This window comes from Bombus huntii, chromosome 1 (genome assembly GCF_024542735.1).
Source record: "Bombus huntii isolate Logan2020A chromosome 1, iyBomHunt1.1, whole genome shotgun sequence".
Lineage (NCBI taxonomy): Eukaryota > Metazoa > Arthropoda > Insecta > Hymenoptera > Apidae > Bombus > Bombus huntii.
The window spans coordinates 1489969-1509751 of NC_066238.1; the positions used below are offsets into that span (position 1 = coordinate 1489969).

Genomic DNA, 19783 nt, shown 5'->3' on the forward strand with positions numbered 1-19783 from the left:
GCACAGCCGAGCTAAGGCATATGCAATTGATTTCAACTTTTAAATGTCAGATTCACTCGAGTACCTACGATACACCTGCAATACACTTCTTAGTACGTTCATCGTGTATTTATGTTTGTAGAAGAAAATTTACGGAGACCGGAAAGCATACCAGTCTCTAGTTCACATAAAAAAAAAAAAAAAAAATAACCAAGGACAGACACGACACCTCATAACGTATTAGTTTGTTGAATTCGCTGGTCCTCAAATTAGAACTTGATCCCTTAATCGCGCTAAATGTGCACGCATTATATATACGTGGTTCGTTATCGAAGCTTCTGAGCGAAGTTGCTTGTTTAATCTCTGTGAACTAGTTCCCACCTTGCCACTTTGCTGGTCTGTAAATGGCGTTGGCAGCTTTGGGAAGCAAAAGGTGGAGTGTTCGATGTAAATTATGGCGCAGATGTAAAAGAGGGGGATTTTTCTAACGGAAGGTCATAGGATGAGCTTTTAGCTAAATTTAGAATGTTACGCGGAGAGTTCACTTTTTAGTAAAATTTAGATTAAACGAATTTACAATATTGGATGATACGTTGGGCGTTGGACGTGAACATTGCTTTAAATTTCATTGTTATTTGAGGGTCTCGGTTAACTTTCTCAGAGTTTGTACAAGAATTCCGTTTATTTCCTTATTATCTACTCGCCAAACAATGTAAAGTTTCTTAAGTAACCTGGTTATCATAGAAATTTCCTCCCTGTTCAATCACTATCTGCTCGATCCAAGATAATCAATCTTTTGTAAAGAACTTTCCTTGTTTCGATTATCAAAGTATATTGAAATTTATAACTAACCTAAATCGTTCGGTGTCGATATCAACGTTTCAGAACGACGATCGATAAGATAAATCAAGGAAATTTCCTATAGGAGAATTTCCCCTTGTTCTTCGATAGAAAAAGTTGCAGCAATGTAATTGAGATAAGAGTGGAAGATCATTCTACGTGAAAGAAATAAGTTTAAAGGTTCGACTCGAACGATCTATCGTGCCATTCGTTCGCTTAGTTTAAAGTTTCGCTCCTCGTTTTTCAATTTTCTCAGTGACATCGTTTCCTTCTGCAACAGAGAAATGGACGCGTTTATTTACGACGGAACGGTCTTGGACTATCTGGTAGCGCAAGACGAGGACTGCCGATTGCTAACTGTGGGATCTTGGTACGCAATGACCGGGTACGGTCTCGCGTTTTCAAGGAATTCCAAGTATCTGCAGATGTTCAACAAGCGCCTGCTCGACTACAGAGACAACGGTATCGGCATCTGCTTACTTATCGTCTGCAATTAAATAACAAATTATTTAAATACGTACATAGATTCCATTCGGTAATTGACATAGAACATTTCCAAGAAATTGCAGTGTATTTTATTATTTTGTATATTTTCTAGTCTCACACATCCGTATAATATTTGGGCATTTAACCCTGGAAGAGAAAACTGTCATTTTTACGACTGATAAAATTTTTATTTATCGTAAATGACGCGTATGATTGTTAATTATTAATCAAATGATACGTTAAATTATTAGTATTAGCGAAAGCTTATGTTAGAGAAATATCGAATAATGTTACTATTATAGAAATGTGCACGATGCTTTCTTTTTATAATTCAATTCACGCAATTCGTCTTTTCTTACTTTGATTTCTTTACCTAAGATTAGACCTACCTAAGATTAACAATGAATAACCAAATTATAACAAAATAAATGTTCAATATTCAAATAAATGTTCTTATAAGGTGAATTTGGAATTAATATGCTGAAAGCTGAACGTGTTAAGATTAGAATAAATATTTCTCACAATTTCTGTACATTTTCTATCATAAAAGAAGAACATTGAAATTCCAGGAGACTTGGAGCGTCTGAGACGGTACTGGATGACAGGTACCTGCAAGCCAGGCAAAGAGGTACAAAAAAGTAGCGATCCCTTGGCGCTGGAACAGTTCTTGTCCGCGTTTCTCTTATTGATGATGGGAATTCTTCTGGCTGCAGCCTTCCTACTTCTGGAACATTTGTATTTCAAGTATGTCAGGCAACATCTGGCGCGAAGTGACGGTGGTGGTTGTTGCGCACTTTTCAGCTTGGTAAACCGCTTTTCCTAAATACAGTTTGTCATAGTTCTTTCCAAATTTATCGACGAACTGAATATTCCTTCGATTTTATTTCCATATTATTGATATTTCTATCGATTTTATTTTTATGTCGCTTCTTTTTGCGAGGAAAACAGTCCAATTGTCACATTCGTATTCCTACATCAACAACGTCTACAACGTTCTACAACGATTTCTTCCTCGTTTTAAAAATATTCGTACGAAACCATGTATGTGTAAGGTTTCGTGTAACATTTATACATAAAGCTATCTAATTGTTTTTTTAAAGAGCATGGGAAAGTCGCTGACATTCCGCGGAGCAGTCTACGAGGCGCAGGACATTCTGAGGTACCATAGATGCAGGGATCCCATATGCGACACGCATTTATGGAAGGTGAAACACGAATTAGACATGGCGAAGATCAAGATACGACAGCTGGAAAAGGATCTGGAGGCTCACGGAATAAAACCCACCCAGGCCAAGTATGCTATAATCGTAATTCACTGGAATTAACGTTACCCCGCGAATAAGAAGATTTTATATTATGTCCGCATTACAGTTAAAACTCTTGACCTTAGTTCATTCAAGAGGATCTCAAAGAACGTGTTTAAATTCGTCGAAATTTCTTGACAATATTTATCTGCTTCTCTTTTAATTCTTCTAATATATTCTTTATTATGTGTTCTAATTATGTGTTATAGATATAACGTAAACGTAAAATTCTTGTAATAATTAATAATTAAACTACGTACGTTTTTTGCATTTATGGAAAATTTCAATGTGAGAAAGTTTATGAAAATGTACGAAGTATTCAACCAAGAATATTGGATTGTAATGTATGAAATGGCTGACTTTTAACAGTTCATACTACTAAGCTTTAAAAAAAGTGCTTTTGCTTGGAAATGTTAAAATATTAAAATCATACGTGGAAAGGAAAATTCTCAGCCTTATATCGATGACATACGATGGCATACGATAATACATGAAATCGCATAAACATCCGTCGTCTATGGTCCTACAATTTCGTTACATATACGTACGCAGGAAACACATAATCACGAAGACGATTGATTCCCTTCATACAATAGCGACGTTCTTTGAGATCCTTTCGATGATTGAAGGAAGAAGTTCGAAACAAAGGGCAAAGGGAAAGAAACGTTCCATCCGTGACAAAAGAAATTCACGTGAACGAACTTTATCCAGACTATTCGATACACATTCGCTTCCTTTGAAGCACCACTCGCTTTCAAAACGAAGTATCTCGCGCTGCAGCTCTTTTTTTTTCTCCTCCGCCAAATTCCAACAGACCTTTGTTCTAGAAAGCTTTCCTTTAAAGGTCGACGCCTCTTCTGCCCGAAATACGATTTCGTGAAAGCGGAAGTGGACCCGTAACGACAGATCTACGCATGTTACTGCATAGTTATTTCACCTGTCCTCCGTAAGATTTACAAGGATTCAATCTCGATCCACGTTACGTACATTTTCCGAGGGAAATTTCTACGTACAAAAGGACGATAGAAGACAAATAAAAAATAAGTTCATAGAATGATATGAAAATAGTATAAAGTGTTTAACGATAGAAATATATAAATTCTCTTAAAAATTCCTCGAACGAGATTCTCTAGTGGACGATTAACGTTCGATTAATCGATAAAACGTCCTACACAATGCGCGGACGACGGAAACTGCGGATCGAGATTAAATCTTCAATTACTTTCTGACGTCACTTGGAGCCTGGCTCGCACAGCATGCACTTATCTACGAACGAACACGTATATACATTCGTATATACAGTCGTGAGATGTATATATATTAATTGTGTATAAACGTACAATATTCATGTATATATACATCCGGACGCATATACACACGAGTACGTTAACGTCGTGATATCGCCATGAGCGTGTCATTCATTTCTGGTTATTCTTTATTTCCTGAAGCTACTGACGATCGTGAGTTTAAGACCTCGTCCCTTAGTAAAACGGTTTCCCTAGAGAACGTAAGAAGAAGAGCCGTAATGCCTTCGGTGGCGATTATTATTGACTTATACCACTAGTGTCGCAGAATGAAGAGCTTATAGAGGTTTACGATATTTCGGTTCGCCACTGAAACAAAATAGACTGAAACGATTAGATCACCGCAAGCATTTACTTTGACAGTTCTTGGGTATGACACCTAGTACATGAACTTGTATAACTTGTAAAGTTTAGTTTGCATGAGTATTTGGTAGATATACATAGTTATTTGTTACGGCATTTAAATTTGATGAAATTATACATATACATATAAGATAGATACATAGAATAATTGTAAGAAGATAACTACGTATCAGTACTTCAAACATCTGAGAATATTTTTCCAATATGAAAAACAAGAAATATTACAATACACGATATATTCTTGGAAAACAGTTTCACGTTCCGAATTCTATTTTAGTTTACTTCCAATAAATAAATGTCCTATTCCCAAGTATCTCTAAATAGGATAATGGACTCGGATTTACGATTACGAGGCAAGGTTTGTAGAAAATGTGTAAGAAGATTTCTACATCTTTAAAGAATAGTACACTAACATGTAACGTGAATCGATGATCTTAAACTTACGATCGACTGTATGTTTTCACCGTATCACGTATGAGATATGTTCGACGGCAAATTGGCTTCGAATTTTCGTCGATATTAAGAGTTTCGCCCGTGGACACGAAGGGTAGATAGAAGAGGGAAACAAAATGGGGCAGGAAAACGTAGGAGAAGAAGGCGAGAACGTATGTCGCTCGTACGAAAGCAGAACTTCTCAGCGACACGAGATCTCGGAATAAACTTCCGTTGCTTCCAGCTAGAAAAGTTTACACTGAAAACTTCGACTCGGATAAGCCCGCAGGTGTTTGCAGAGAATCCAGGTACATTGTTTGGACCAATCGCGAACGTTGTTTAATCGAACTTCCTGGGAACAGCCGATCCGGATCTCGCGATATTCGCACCCCGTATAAATGACGAACTTTTCAACTTTCGTTTCATGCCCTTTTGGAGATACAGCAGGTACTCAATTGCGTTTCAACGGGATTTGGTTCTTCGGATATTGGGTTAGATAATCTGAGCAAGGAAAAGAGAAACCGCGAATTGTTATGGAGAAAGGAATTTTTTAATCGCAGTTGAACATCGAAATCGACGATGGAAATCCAAATTTGAATTTGCGCTCAAGTTTTCACAAATCGGAATTTCAGTTCGAATATTTAAAATTAATTCGATCATCCATAGGGAAACTTATCTTTGTACGATGATAGATAAATTAAATCGTTCCTGTAGAAACTTAATTTTTGTTGACACAAGCTTTCAAAAAACTTGAAAAGATTATAAGATGTCTGTGACACGTTACATAATTATCCCTTCAGTTAGTTGTTCTTAAATTTATTCGATAGAATTACAAATCGGGGGAAAGAAATTTAAGGGTGAAGCCTTTCGCTTCAGCCTTCGAGATTCTAATTTTCCTGCGGAAGATTTAATTTGTATTTGAATGGAATTTGAATCGTTGAATTCCAATTAAGTTCGCATTTTTCGATTTCAATTTGGATTTAAATTTCAATTGAAACGATTAAAGTCGAATCTAATATTAAATTTGCTAATGTAACTGTAATCTCAATATGAGAGTCGAATAAGAAAATTAACATTTCGTAAACTGAACTCTGCTTCGACTTCTGCCAAGTTCTTTCGTAGAGACAGAAATACGAAATTTCTCTCTTGTCAATAAAGAAAATGGAACGAAAATAACAGTCGGCGAGACTTCAAACGACGATTTCGTATATTTCGTCGAAGCTTCTTTCCTCTAATATCTCCGGCATTTTCCAAATACTCCTTTCCGCGTTTTAGAATTCTACTTCGATATCTCTAGCGCTTTTCACGGGGTTCTCTGCGTTTCTGAAATCGCCGAAAAATAGGAAATCCTAAAAAAGCTTGACAAAGGCAGATTACACGACGAGAGACAGATAAAAAGAAACGATAAAAGGATCTCTTGTCGCTTGAGACGTGTTGCTGGTACGCATTAAGGGGTGGTTGGTGGCGATGGACGATGGTGGAAAAGAAGCCTGGCACATATCCACGTCGGCTTTTTTAAAGGAGGAAAACCGGAAGTCTCGGCTGGTGGCGAGGATGCTTTCAAAGCTCGGATCGCCATTCACAAGCGGAGTCATTGGCGGTGGAAGCTCCGCATCCGCTACCGCCATACTTCGATTCGTAAGTCCGCAACGCCCAAAACACGTAAGAATACTCGGTGACGTAGGAACCAGGGCAAATATTTTTCCCCGATGTGTCGTCGAAATAGAGTTACTTCTCGAACGACGATTTTCCAGCATTTTTCATTTCCCCAAAGAGCGCTCGGTTTCTTAACATTCCATCAAATCCTTCCATTTTGATATTCCTTTTTCGTTTTACATTCGATAGAACGTAATGTTGTAAAAAGATTCCGCTCGATATGGTCGAATAAAAAAAAACATTCTTTTTATTACAGAGTTACGTTAATCCAATAAAATTATTCGAAAAGAACGTCAGCCAACTTTATTATATTTTTAAGAACATACGGAACTGAGTTCTAAAATTCCTATTTGCACGATGGATCTGTAAATCAACCCTTCGTTTCGTGTATCCTCGCGTTCTCGAAATTACATCGCAAAGAAACAACAATCGCAATAGCTGATCTCAGCAACAAAGCGGATCTGCTTTAACTTCCGCCAGCAACGTGATTCGCGAGATGTACTTACTGGGTCACGGATAGCCAGTATTTGGCAGCGAAACAAGAGGCAGCAGAATCAGTTGCCAAATATCCGGAAAAATTCACGCTTGTTTGTCCGTCAGCTGGTGTCGTTTCGAGGCGTTTGCCATTTAAAAGTAAACCGAGCGCCACACAGCAAACAGAGAAACCGTAACATATGGTACAAGCATGACATCTGGCACGTCTGCTTAACAGGAAACGATATTGTCTTTCGGTCGGGACCATTTCGTCGACACGTTTGAAATTGTAAATCGTTCCATTCTGACAGCAACGTCTTTGTATAATAAATGGAAACGATACGATGAGGTCGTAAAGTCAATTATTAATTGAAGTTTGCAGCTTCCGATAATTTAACGAATCGAAGACCTATTGAGGGTTGCAGGAACCTCGTTCAAGGTCGTGCGATGTCAATTCAGAATCAATTTTTTTCATTGCGTATATCTTAAATAATCGTTACTTTCTCTAATTTGTACATCTAATTCCGAATTATGGTTTATTTCTCTACCGAACAAAATTCTTCGTGATGATTTTGGTACTCGGTTCATTTCAAATGTTATTCAAGAAATTACCACCATAGTGGATCAATAACGTACATAAATCATCGATTCACTCGGGCAGCCACTTTTACGATATCACAGCCATAAAAATTGTTAACGAAATTTTACAAGTCACGGGCTGGAAGTTAGCGATGCTAATAAATTCTCTCGCGTGACAGTAACGACATTCGCGATAAAAGGAATTAGCTGTAAAATTCGCTATGTCAATTTTCACAATCGCGAGCCATCTAACTCTCCTTCTGAATTTTAATTCTGACTACAAATTGGAAATAAAATCTTATTTCCGACTTATATTTCGGAAGTTCCGATTTTATGACTCGTTATCGAAGTACGTGGAAACGTTTGAAAACGACACGTTGAAATATATTATACAGCCTGTTACGGCATAATGTCTACGTATTTTAAATTGAACAAAGGAAAACACAAAGATAAAATTTCAGTTTTCTCGGATATTTTCAAATGGTTGACGGAAGATTCTAAACTAAGAGGCGCAGTGCGTACGATCCTAGTTGCTACTCGAGCTATGACCTTGCTTAACTAGGTGCTTTAACGCTAAAGACCATATCGCTCGCTATATCGCTTTCCACTTATTACCATTTATCGCGACAAATAGACGTCGATTTCAACGACAAGACCGAGAACCGCTCGAACATCCTCACGTTACTTCGTATTCCACCGCGACTCTAACGTTCTATCCGGCTTTATTTTCGAAAAGCAAAGGTTCCTACGTCGCTTTGGTAGAAATTGTCTTCGATGTGCACGTGAAAATCGATGAGTCGTTAGGTGGTGGTCGTTTGGTCGACTTGGTAGTCGTTTGGCGAAGTAAAGAATGGCGAGAACGAGAAGGGAATCGGGAAATGGCCATTCGAACGTCGATAAATCCGTGCACTGTTGACAAAAGGGAGGAAAATCGATCTCGCGAGGCTTGTTTCTGTACGATCTCCCCGGTGTCTTTTCCGCTAACGAGCCACATTATCCCCGTGTCCGGAAACCATCTTGTTTTTCTTCGAAAATATCGTTGTGGAGGCTATCGTATTTCTTGTTTTTTCTTTTCGTAGCTGAAATCGGATTTGAACGGCGACGCAATGGCACAGAGACCGAATGCTTTGGATTCTTGTTAGTAAGCATCTGTCGATTCTCTAGTTTCACTCTAGTTTGAATTTAAATCGGGATTTTTTAATTGGTGAATTTACAAATGGAAGTTTAGTTTGAATTTAAATTTGAATCGTACAATTCTGATATAGATTTAGAATTAAATTTGAATGTTTGGATTTGAATTTAAATTGAAATTGAATTAAACTAGAATGTAATTTTATACGGACGATTCGTTCATTCCCTTTAACGTTACATATCAACGCCTTGGATAACACAACAAAATTAACTAAAACAAAATATTTGAACTTGAATTTAAATTTGAACGTATGAACTTCGATTTAAGCTTCGATTAAATTGGCATTCGACTTTGTATGGACAATTAAACCATTTCTTAAAATATTACTTGGTAATACTTTTAAAAATAAAACGATATCGGTTCTGGTCACTCGAATAATGTTTTTTTTCGTGCACCACGAGTCTTACGCGACGGAAAAAGAAAATAATAGAACGAAGCTTCGCGAGGATCGATAATAACGATATAAAAGTTTGAAGGATAAGAGTAGAAGTAGATTATTCGCTTCGCTTGGTAGTCCAGAACGTCTGCATATATTCGAATTATTCTTCTCTACTTTTATTGCCTCGTACTCTTCCTTTCTTTTTTTTTATTTTTTTTTTATCTTCCTGTACATTTATCTATTCACTTTGTAAACTCGTATTTTCGTATCGTATCGATCTACTTTTCATGTGCTCGGAAGCATGGCATGCGAGTTCAACGATAAGTTTTCGGTAGACCCGTGACGACTGTATCGAGAGTGCATAGTGGAACGATAAATCGTGCGCGATGGCGTTAAGTGGACGGTACAAGGAGCCATCGATTACGATTGAGGAAATTCCTGTAAATTAGGAAAACTCAGGGAGAAGAATGTAGTACGGCGATCAAGTGATTTGTCCGGAATGAGTCGTCTAACAATGGAATCTGAATGGAATGGAATCTGAAATCTGATATTTTACTCGTTCCCTGGTAACGCGAAATTCTCGGGGCTGAAAAATTCTGATATTGAAACATTCCTGTCGTTATTCGACGAATTCTACGCTTAAAAAAAACTTCTCTATTTATTTAACTGGTAATATGCAATCTTTTTTATACAACTATTAAATAAAAAAGAGTATATAAAACTTGCCGCAAAGAAATCAACGTGAAACTTATATAGAAAATTATACAATGTATAAAGAAAGTTACGATTTATGAAATATTTTACAAAGAAAAGTCCCTTAAATTAAATTGCCAAAATTACAAATTCGATACGCTGACGACGTTGATAATTCCAGCGTTAATTACGCAAACTATTCTATACCATTAATGTACACCCGTGATTTTCGATAATTTGTAGAAATTGTTTCGATAGTAATTATATTACATCGACTTTACGAGTTAATTTACGTAAACCTATCGTGACACAAATCCACTCAAATTGAACTTAACAAACGTAAATTCGATCGAACCAATTTCGAAGTAAAATTAATTAAGCATAGAAGTTCCTTCCCGCGAATGTATACCTTTTTTGAAAGTATTCGAGTACGAAACGAGCGTCCTTTATTCTGTTTGAAATTAGCGTAACTTCCATCCGTGACAGGAGTGTCTCTGGTCAATCTCAAAGCTCATTTCACCGAATTGCTGCGGCAAACTCTCCTTGCCTCGATTAATGCAAGTTGCTGCACTAAAAAAGAACCCGGATGATTTTCCCTTTGAGAGCGTCCAAATTTCACGCCACAAATTCCCCACGAATTTGTGGCACTACGCTGTCCGGAAAGTCAATGAAACTCGACGCTTCTCTTCATATTGACCTGCTTCACGAACTGTTATAGTTTCTCCGGCACAAACAATATCGCATCACTCTCGTGCATTATAAAGCGCATTATAGCGAGTCTCCTATTATAAACCGTGCCGTCTTCTCTGTACGATATCCCATTCCACATACACGTTGTTGCTAAGTGTTAAATTATGACTTGCAAGTACTGAAATTTTCCTCCAGAGAATTAAACTTTCCTCGTCTAAGGAACGACGAAATATAGTTGAACGTATCCTTCTAACATCTGCATAACTGCGCTTGTAACGACACTATAACTGGCGTTGTATTCTTTACACTGAAATTTTCACAAGATATTTGAAAAATACGATCTTCGAATACGGGAATTAAAAAGGCTGCTTCTTTTAATTTAAAAGAAGAAGTAGGATCTTCATCCGTTTCGTTTCTTTTAGCATGAAAATTCTAGAGTGTTTTTCGGCGATAGAATCGTTAAAAAATTTGAGAAATCGACGGATATTAGTTTAAAGTTAAACGTGCTATGGCATTACGCGATTCTACATTTTACGACATTTTACCTCGAATTTTTTACCTAATTTCGAGGAATCGTGGATTTAAGTCAAAGCCTAACTAATTTTCTGTTCTATACTTGCTTTGAAAACCAAGCACGAAACGTGGAAGGAGAATTATCGAAAAAGGAAAGAGAAAGCAGTAAAATTAAAACTAGCATTTGGTCGAGGAACATACGCTACGTTATTTAAAAATGCTCGAGGCCAGGAGAATACTTCAGATTCTAATATTAGACGATCCACTCTGTATACGTCTCTTTGCCTATCTGTTTTCAGGCAGTAAAATAGTCTTCTCTCCAAATTATCATACAGGGATTCTCTTGAATCTAGATTCATCGACGCCATCGATGTTGCCAGGCCTAGGGACATGACCAGGAACCACGTGGTCAGCACGGAGTATAGCGACAAATTTTTGCCTCCACAGATCTACAGGTAAATTTTTCAAATTCAAGAAATTCAAACTTTCGCTAACAGTAACATTAGGTCATCCGGAAAGTTTCTTTCGTTTTATAAGGAAATAATGGACGCACAAGATTTTCCGTTTTATATTATTTTATCGAATTACGTATGATTCATTTTGTTCTATTAAAATAAAGATCACAAAGTTCGACAGATTAGGCTTTATGTTTGTATAAAGATGCGTTGTTGTAAAAGAAAGACGCTTTTCGGACAACCTAATATTTGATACGATTTAATTAATATTTCATACGAAGTTCGATTATAAACCAATAATTGCTGCATCATTGTCCTGACACTCGTCGTTGCATTTATGTTTTAATCTGTTAATTACTTTCTCACAAGATATATTACTCCTACAATTTAATAAAGTTATTGAAAAAAATATGAAGGTAGCTCACCTGTTTATTTGATTTTCGAATGTAAGTTTACGCTTAATTTCTATCTCTATTTGTTAATATAATTTATCGCGTTTTTGTTTAGATAAATAGCCACGAAGTTTGTACTTAATTCAGAGAGTTTACATGAAATTTATATTTTAATTAAAATCGTCGCCGTATGTACAAGATATGACGCGAAGAAGATCGTCGTCTGAAAAATTCAGCGAATTTTTATTATTCACAAATTCCTTCACTTTTCAGCAACCAAGCTCGCTACCCTTTTTACATTAGCTTGAAATTGGCCTCACTCTATCGCGTGTGTAGCGTTCACGCCACCTGAGCTTAGCGCACCAACATATTCCTCAAACATTTGCCAAATTTCCAATAAAAATGCAAAACGTGCCTAGTCGAGCAAAGATTGTCTCAGTGGAATATTTGCGCAGAAACTTTCGATTACATCAACGATTCGTTTCGACGAAAATTCCTCACGTTCCTGAGCATCAAATACGGAAACAGACACACATAAACACATACACGCACACATAGTGAAACCCAATTAACACGTACGTGTATCTTTCACAAACTTCTCTGCCATCGTCCTTTCCAAACATTTCACGTTAATTGAAAAAAGATTAAAGGAAACTCGTCCAAACACCTTCTAGAAAATTGAATAGTTAAAATGGTAGACGATGTAAGGGCCAGAAGTGATTTCCAATAGAAGCGAAGAAATCATTTCTGTTAATTTCGCCATTTACATCATTTATCGCCTGATCGTTGTTAAATTTTATCAAATTTACGAATTTAGACGACGTATAAACGATGGAAAAATGTATCAGATTGATCGATCGAGTGATCAAACGAAGTTTTCAACTACAGTCTAGCTGACACTTACGATCAAATCTTACTCTGCTCTCATTCGTCGCTTTTATTTCGTATCGAATTTACATTCTTCGTCATTGAAGAAATTCTTTCTTATTTCTTTGGCATTATGCAAATCGTTGTTATTTTACAATTTCTCAACTATAACGATGTGATTATAACAATCAATAACAATGTTCGCGGTACATGAAAGTATCTTCCACTTTAAAGTATTTAGAGTATTAGAAGATTCTCACCCTCGACAAAATATTTTATTTTCAACAATTTTCATTTTTTTAAAGTTTTGCAGTTGGCAGTTTTCAAATATCCATTTACCTTAGTGTCCACGTAAATATTTACTATAATTTATTGGACTTTTCGCTTATGTTACGACAAACAGATAGTCGCTGAAAGTTCGATCGTTACATACACCATACAAAAATTAAGAGACAATACAAAGATTGTCTCTTAATTTTCCCACTGTTTTTCCACGATTCTACATTTTTTTTTTTTTTTTTTTTTCGTGCGAGGAGGCTTCTCCTCGCCCAATTATCCCTCGCGAATTATATCTTTTTTTTTTGTCTTTGTCCGAGCTAACGAATGAAATCGATTATTGTATTTAGGATTCCGGACGACGACGCAGCCAGGACGGAAATCGCCGAGATGGAGACAGTTCTGTGATCGTAGAGAAGCGGCCACGATTGCCCAGCCACGTCAGCGCGATCATAAGCGTCCTTAGGGAGCGGTGTAACTCGCTTTCGCCATTTTGGACAACGAGCTGTTGCCTCGTTGCCTCGTCGAGGCCATCCCTCGAATACGAGAAACCCTCGAAGCCGAGCCGTTTCGAGCAGCGATCGAAAAACACGAGGGGAGAAATTATCGAAGAAGACGAGGGAAGAAATTACCGAAGAAGACGAGGGAAGAAATTATCGAAGAATACAAAAAACGAGTCTGGTGCACGGGAAGAACGTTCAGTGCCTATGAAGAATATCGAGATCACGATCGTTTTTCTCTCGATGAACGAACTTTTAACCACGACCACGTTTTCCAAGGTCTGTCTGTCTTCGCCACGAAGAGCCGGAAGTGCGCGGTGTTCATTCTTGTGATTCTATCACATTGAAATTCTTGGACGAACACGATTCGTTTCCAGTCTTTGCTACTGTCCTACGATAGCATTTCTCTTTTAAAATAAAATTTTTGGGGGGGGGGGGGAGACGAAACTTTTGAAAAAGAACGATTCACACGTTTCGTTGGAAAGTGTGTCGTCTGAAGGGTAGTTGAAATAAGGGTTGTAAGGAGGGAATTGAGTGTATTTATGCTATTTCAATCGCGTATATGACACTGTTTGCTGGTATCGTTTGATTGGCCTTCTTACGTGAAACGCCTGATAATTAGTTTATTTATTTCTTGCCTGATACGTACGTCGTGTAGCTTGCAGAGATTCTTGGAGAAAATCTGAAAACTCAGAAATTTCTATTTCTCCATTTGGTTAGAACTTTTAAATTCAAGCTTGAAATCTGGACATTTATATTAAGCGGTAATAAATCACTGTTTTCGAAATTGACAACTTTTCGTAACAGACGATGTCTGTAATGTCAACGATTATTTTTATTGTATAATATAAGTATGAGAGAATTAAGGTTTGGAACCATGAGTGATGTTTGCAGACGATGTTGTGGCTGTTACAAAGGCAAAGAGAACGAAACAACACGAACCTGGATAAAAGTGGGAAAAATAAAGAAACCAAACCACATAAATTATATTCAGGCAGCAACAATGCAATAGGTAGTTATTGAAAATTCCTAAGTCTTTTGAGAATCTCGTTAAAACTTTGTACGAAATATCGGCCCTTTTTTCAAAAATAGGGCGTCGACTTCGAGCCAATAATTGTTCGTTAAAACGAACGCCAAGGCGAGCAAATTGCTACAAAAGAAGGAAAACGATGAAATAAAAGCTATATATTAAAAATGATGGAAGTAAGAAAACCTGTCAACATCTTGATGGTAAAATGTCAATGTGTACCATACGAGATATAACTATGACATTTGAGTATGTCATATATACATATATACATATATATTTAATACGTAATGTACACACGAGCTACTATTATACGTTAAGTATGTATATTGTGGTAAAAAGAACAATGAAATATTCTAAAAGAAACTTATTTCGAGGACGTAATATGCTCAACAACAAGAAAAAAAAGTACACGTAATAAAGATCCACCGAGCGTAACGATTAAATAAAATTGCATCGAGAAGTGTCAGGTGTTGCGTGTCAAATTTTTAATAAAAAAAAACCGTGAACAGGATGATCCAGTGACGATTATTAGCTTGGATATTTCGACACTTTCTTTGTCGTAACAATCTTCTCTAACGAAAAGTATACGACAGTGAAAAAATATTGTACGCTTTGTAATAGTTTCATCGAATGTATTTTTCTTTCTTTCTTAACAAAATTGAAATAGTATCCAGGGTATATTGATTTGTTAATGGATTCATTGTATCTTTGGTGTTCTGTACGACCAACAATTTTAAAAATGTTCAAACTTACTAATGTGCTATTAAAAGAATTAATTTCTTTGTGAATATAGCGTTTGAATGCAATTCAACTTAAAATTACTATAATCATAATACCCAACTCAAAGGATAAAATAAATATCGTCTGATAATTTTTAATAAAATTTTCTCTTTATTAATTTGGTAAATATTCCAAGAATTAATCTTTGCTGGCTCGTGTTGCATTTTAAAATTCGATCGGTAAGAAATGCAGAGAATAAATTCGGAGTTGAAATATTTTACTATACGTAACGGTGCCTGAAACAGTAAATTTCAAGCGTGTAACCATTAAGGTGAAATATTTTTTAGAAGCGTCGATACGATCGCGTGATCGTTCAAAGCTTTCGCGCCTATTCGAGAACCTGACACTTCGCAATTTCTACAAATAAAAAGCCAAAAAAAAAAAAAAAAAAAAAGAAAGGAATATAAAGTCTATCCTCGTAAGGAGTAGTTGAAAAAGAGGCAATTCTTTTGAGCCAATCGCAGAAAAAACAAAGATTTTGTGTGTGTGTGTAGGAAAATCGACAGAGATAGGATTAATGTTCTAAAATTACGTCCGCTGTACATAGAACGCATTGTACCGTGTAAGTCACAAAGTAAACATTGGAAAGAGAATTTCGTTCTTTTTCTTTTTTTTTTTTTTTACCATATTCAAACGATTTTCATGAAATGAATTCGCAATAAGAAACGAAAATGTATATCTTTGCTGTAAAAACGCTGCTACAATTTCTCGATCAAGAAAATTCGAAACGGAGTTGCAGAAGAATCGAATTACGAGAGAAGAAAGTTGCAACAATTTCGAGATTGTTTCTCGTTGTCCGATAATTGTGATCAAAACTAACTGATGTCGTTATTAGATTTTGAAATTTCCGGCTCTTAGATAGTTTGGGTTTTGAAAATCCATCGATCATCGGTTTCCGAGGTTTCGCTATTGTGGCTTATACCGCACGTCGACAACTCCATTTAGAAAAGCACTTGTTTCGACTCCTCGTGCGTTCAAGCGAGATAAAACGAATCACACATTTGAAACGATGTTTGCTCAGGAAAATTCCACGAGAAAAATCTATTGTATCGATTAATTCATAACGTTCGCCGATTTTTAAAGCACTTTCTGTCGGCTTTTCGAGAAGTCGAACGACACGATTAATTCGAGGACGAGACACGAGTGCTGGATTTAACCGAGAATAAGATAAAGAATACAAATTTATGGAAATCGCAATTCTAACTTATGATACGTTGCTATCGGACAAAACACTGTTGTTACTGTTGTTGTTAAAGATAATGGAAATGTTACGTTGTTAAGGAACGACGCGAACGTACGTAGAGAGAACGAGATTATTGGTTAACTCTTTTCGAAACAAGTATATGGAAAGAAGAAGGGAAAAAGAGATACCGACGAGGCGTGTCGATTATGCCATAACTAATGTATCTTTATCCGCTACTGTTAAGTATCTAAAAGACAGGCGTAAGCTTTTATCCATATTTCCGGTCGACGTGAGATCTCAAACGCTGTTTCCATCCGACACAAACACGAGATTTCTTTTCATCGTGTGCGCACACACGACCATAATTGATAGATACTGATCGAAGATAATCAAACGCAATTTCATCTAACTCTAGAACGAACTAAACTTGACGATACGTGTTTGTATTTAAAAGATGGATCATCCTTTGAACGAACGTGAGTTTCGTGCGGAAAATTCGCGTTGATACAACGAATACGTTTCTTGATAAAGCTCAGATATTTCTTCCTCTTCAATGGCTCGACGATCATCGAAACGATAGCGAGCTTTAATCGAGAATCCAGCAGCTTTAAGTCCGACGAGACTAACGTCAAACAATAATCGACGTGGCGTGATGTTAAAACAATCGACAGTCGCTTTCATTACCGAGAAAATAATCTCTGACGTAAAAATTGAAAGTCCAATTAACGATAAAGATACGATAGTGTTAATTTAAGGAAGAAGATGGAAGGAAAGCGGATGTAAAATTGAAATTTCATCGGTAACTATGATTTCTTGGTTTACAGTTATTTCATAAACAACGCATCGCCGTATTAGGTGAAACACGTTTCTTTAGAAGAAAGTGACAATCCGATCACGGCAAGCGATTGTAACCGGTGCAACACGAGAAAGAGATAACGTCGGCTTTCTTGCACAAATGGATTAAATCTCATTAATGAAATTTTATAATTGAATTTTACAGATTATCATCTAGATTATAGAATATAAAATTGGAAGATCATAAAATTGTTCTATAAAAATTCTTATGATCGTCTTATTCTATACAAAACTGTACAATTATACCAACTATTTGCGTAACAGAAACGTATAACTTAAAACTTGTTGCCTCTCTATCTCTCTCTCCCAACTTACTGGTATTATTCGTAAATTATTGTGCAAGAAGGCGTTGATAGTAGAAACTAACTGATGTAAACCTAACAATCGTGCGCACACACGAAATAGCGGCCTTAATGATGATTTTTCAGCGTCGTACTCGTGATCTCCGAAGACTCTCGTACCCGTAATTGTAGACTAGTCGTCCTTACACGAACGATAGGCTTCCTTTCGCTATTTTCATCCGAGATTCGTGTCCTTTGCGTATTCATCTCCCACCAGGACTCTTCCGATCGGCGGATCATCGTCATTTTATCCTAGAAACGATTGTTTTTCATCAGTGTGGACGAAACGATGATGTGCCAAATAATTTTTATAAGCAAGATCGAGTAACGAATGAAAAAAAAAAAAGAAAAGAAACGCAGCAAATTAGAAATCCGTTGGCTGAATATAAGCATATCAGTAACATCGTCGAGCGATTAATTTCCTTTTCACAGTAACAACGGAATTTTTGCGGGTGAATTTAACGTAACGTTGAACAGTAGTAACGTTCGCGATGGTCACAACGAGAGTAATTGTATTTAAATAAATTTTACCGGCACATTTTCAAAAATTCTTTGGCACTAAGAAACTACGGAACTTTGTTCTCGATCGATTTGCTATCGTTTCACTGGAAAATACAACGAAATACAATTTCACAAATTTCTCTCTAAATTATACTCATTGAACGCGAAGAGCGCTTCAAGGTTTGTTTCGTTATTAAACTGAACTTATGAGATTATCATATATAATCTCGTTATGTATGATACGAATATTAAACATTTTATTAAAGATTTATTAGAAGTTTCTCATTATTTATACGTTTAGCATTGTTTTCTATACGAAGTCCAACAAAATGTACAAATCGTAAACACCAAAATCAAAAGACGTTTCATACACCATTTATCGCGTAATCTAAAGCTTCGATTCAGTACCGTTAAAAAGAAAAACGAAACGGCAATGACGAAGCAACAATTGTAGCAATATTAGCGACGGATCAACCTGTACTACGATCGTTAAAGTAATACACGACGGATCAGAAGAGTCCAGGCCATCATTCGCGATAGATCAAGTCCAAAAGGATCGCATCCCTCAGTGGACCCTAAGATAGATTAGTCAAATACATACAAAGATAATGAAGTCGATAGCGTGGCCATACGATGGCCATTTTTGTGCGAAACAAACGAAACAGAAGAGAGACGTTTGAAGAAAAAAAAAAACAAAAAAAGAAAAACAAATGAGGATAAAGGAAAAGGAAAATTGAAACGGGTTAAAGGATCGCCGCGTACATCACGATTTTAGGTATGATAAATACGAACGCGCGTAGAAACAGTATAAACGATTATACCAATTTGTATGTATACTCGTGCGTATACTCGTCTATGTACATAACGAAGAAGAAACGATTGAGAAAAATTGAAAGGGGAAAAAGAAGGTACGATAGGACCGAGATCGTGATCTCTCTCGAGTGTCCTCGTTCGTGCTTCTTCGTTTTCACCACCGAGGATATTAGCGACAAGAGAGAAAAAAAATATACCTTAGGATTAGCGTAGACCAGCAGAGAAGTAAGTTTAGCGACGAAAAACCTCGCCAACTGGAGATCTTTTTTCGACGGCCTCGAACAAGGAGGCGTTGTATTTGTGTCTGCGTACATTTTTAATGGGAAAAAAAACGAAACAAGATTATATTAATGATAAAATAAAATTACCAAAAAAAGATAAAGATTGATAAAAAAAAATGGTAACATTGATAAGCATTAAAGAGGATAAACGAGGTTTGCGAGTTCCGCGACAGATCAGGGAAAGATGGCGGACAAGGCATATGGTACGTTAATAACACGACGAAGCCATTCACAGATATCCCGTATGCACACATTATTTCTACGTTACGAGTAATATCGTCGACCAATCGTCTCGCGGAACGCGCAAACCGACGGCTTAAGGAACATATGTGGCACATGATTGTATGTTGTTTCAAATAAAACATTGTTGTTTTGTATACTACACTCAGTTATCAGAGTTTTGCTTCTTTTCAGTCCCTGTATTTCGCGATTTTCTGCGAAGATTTCCCTTCACTGAAATCCTTACTTTGCGCTTCCTAACATGTATCGATAAATATGTAAGATCTAGCTCATAAAGTTGTGAAATTTTTTTGTACGTGTCTTTAATAAAAAGAAAGATATTTTAGATGTAGCACTTGGTATTGCATCGTTTTATACAGTATATGACAATCGTCAAAAAGATTCG

At 36.6% G+C, this 19783-nt stretch overlaps 1 protein-coding gene across 13 annotated transcripts in view; it reads left to right on the forward strand.

The window, feature by feature from the left end:
• LOC126871575 (glutamate receptor ionotropic, NMDA 2B) overlaps positions 1–19546 on the forward strand; it is a 320578-nt gene extending 301032 nt beyond the window's left edge. For 5 of the 13 annotated variants that reach the window (XM_050630551.1, XM_050630543.1, XM_050630574.1 and 2 more), the window contains 6 exons: positions 1076–1281; positions 1875–2110; positions 2406–2599; positions 6230–6346; positions 11220–11339; positions 13225–19546. In XM_050630551.1, the coding sequence (XP_050486508.1) occupies positions 1076–1281; positions 1875–2110; positions 2406–2599; positions 6230–6346; positions 11220–11339; positions 13225–13282 (931 nt within the window). In that variant the 3' untranslated portion in view covers positions 13283–19546. The remainder of the gene's footprint in view (positions 1–1075; positions 1282–1874; positions 2111–2405; positions 2600–6229; positions 6347–11219; positions 11340–13224) is intronic. The other 8 variants (XM_050630564.1, XM_050630591.1, XM_050630582.1 and 5 more) reach the window with 6 other exon arrangements.
• The last annotated feature ends 237 nt before the right edge of the window (positions 19547–19783 follow it).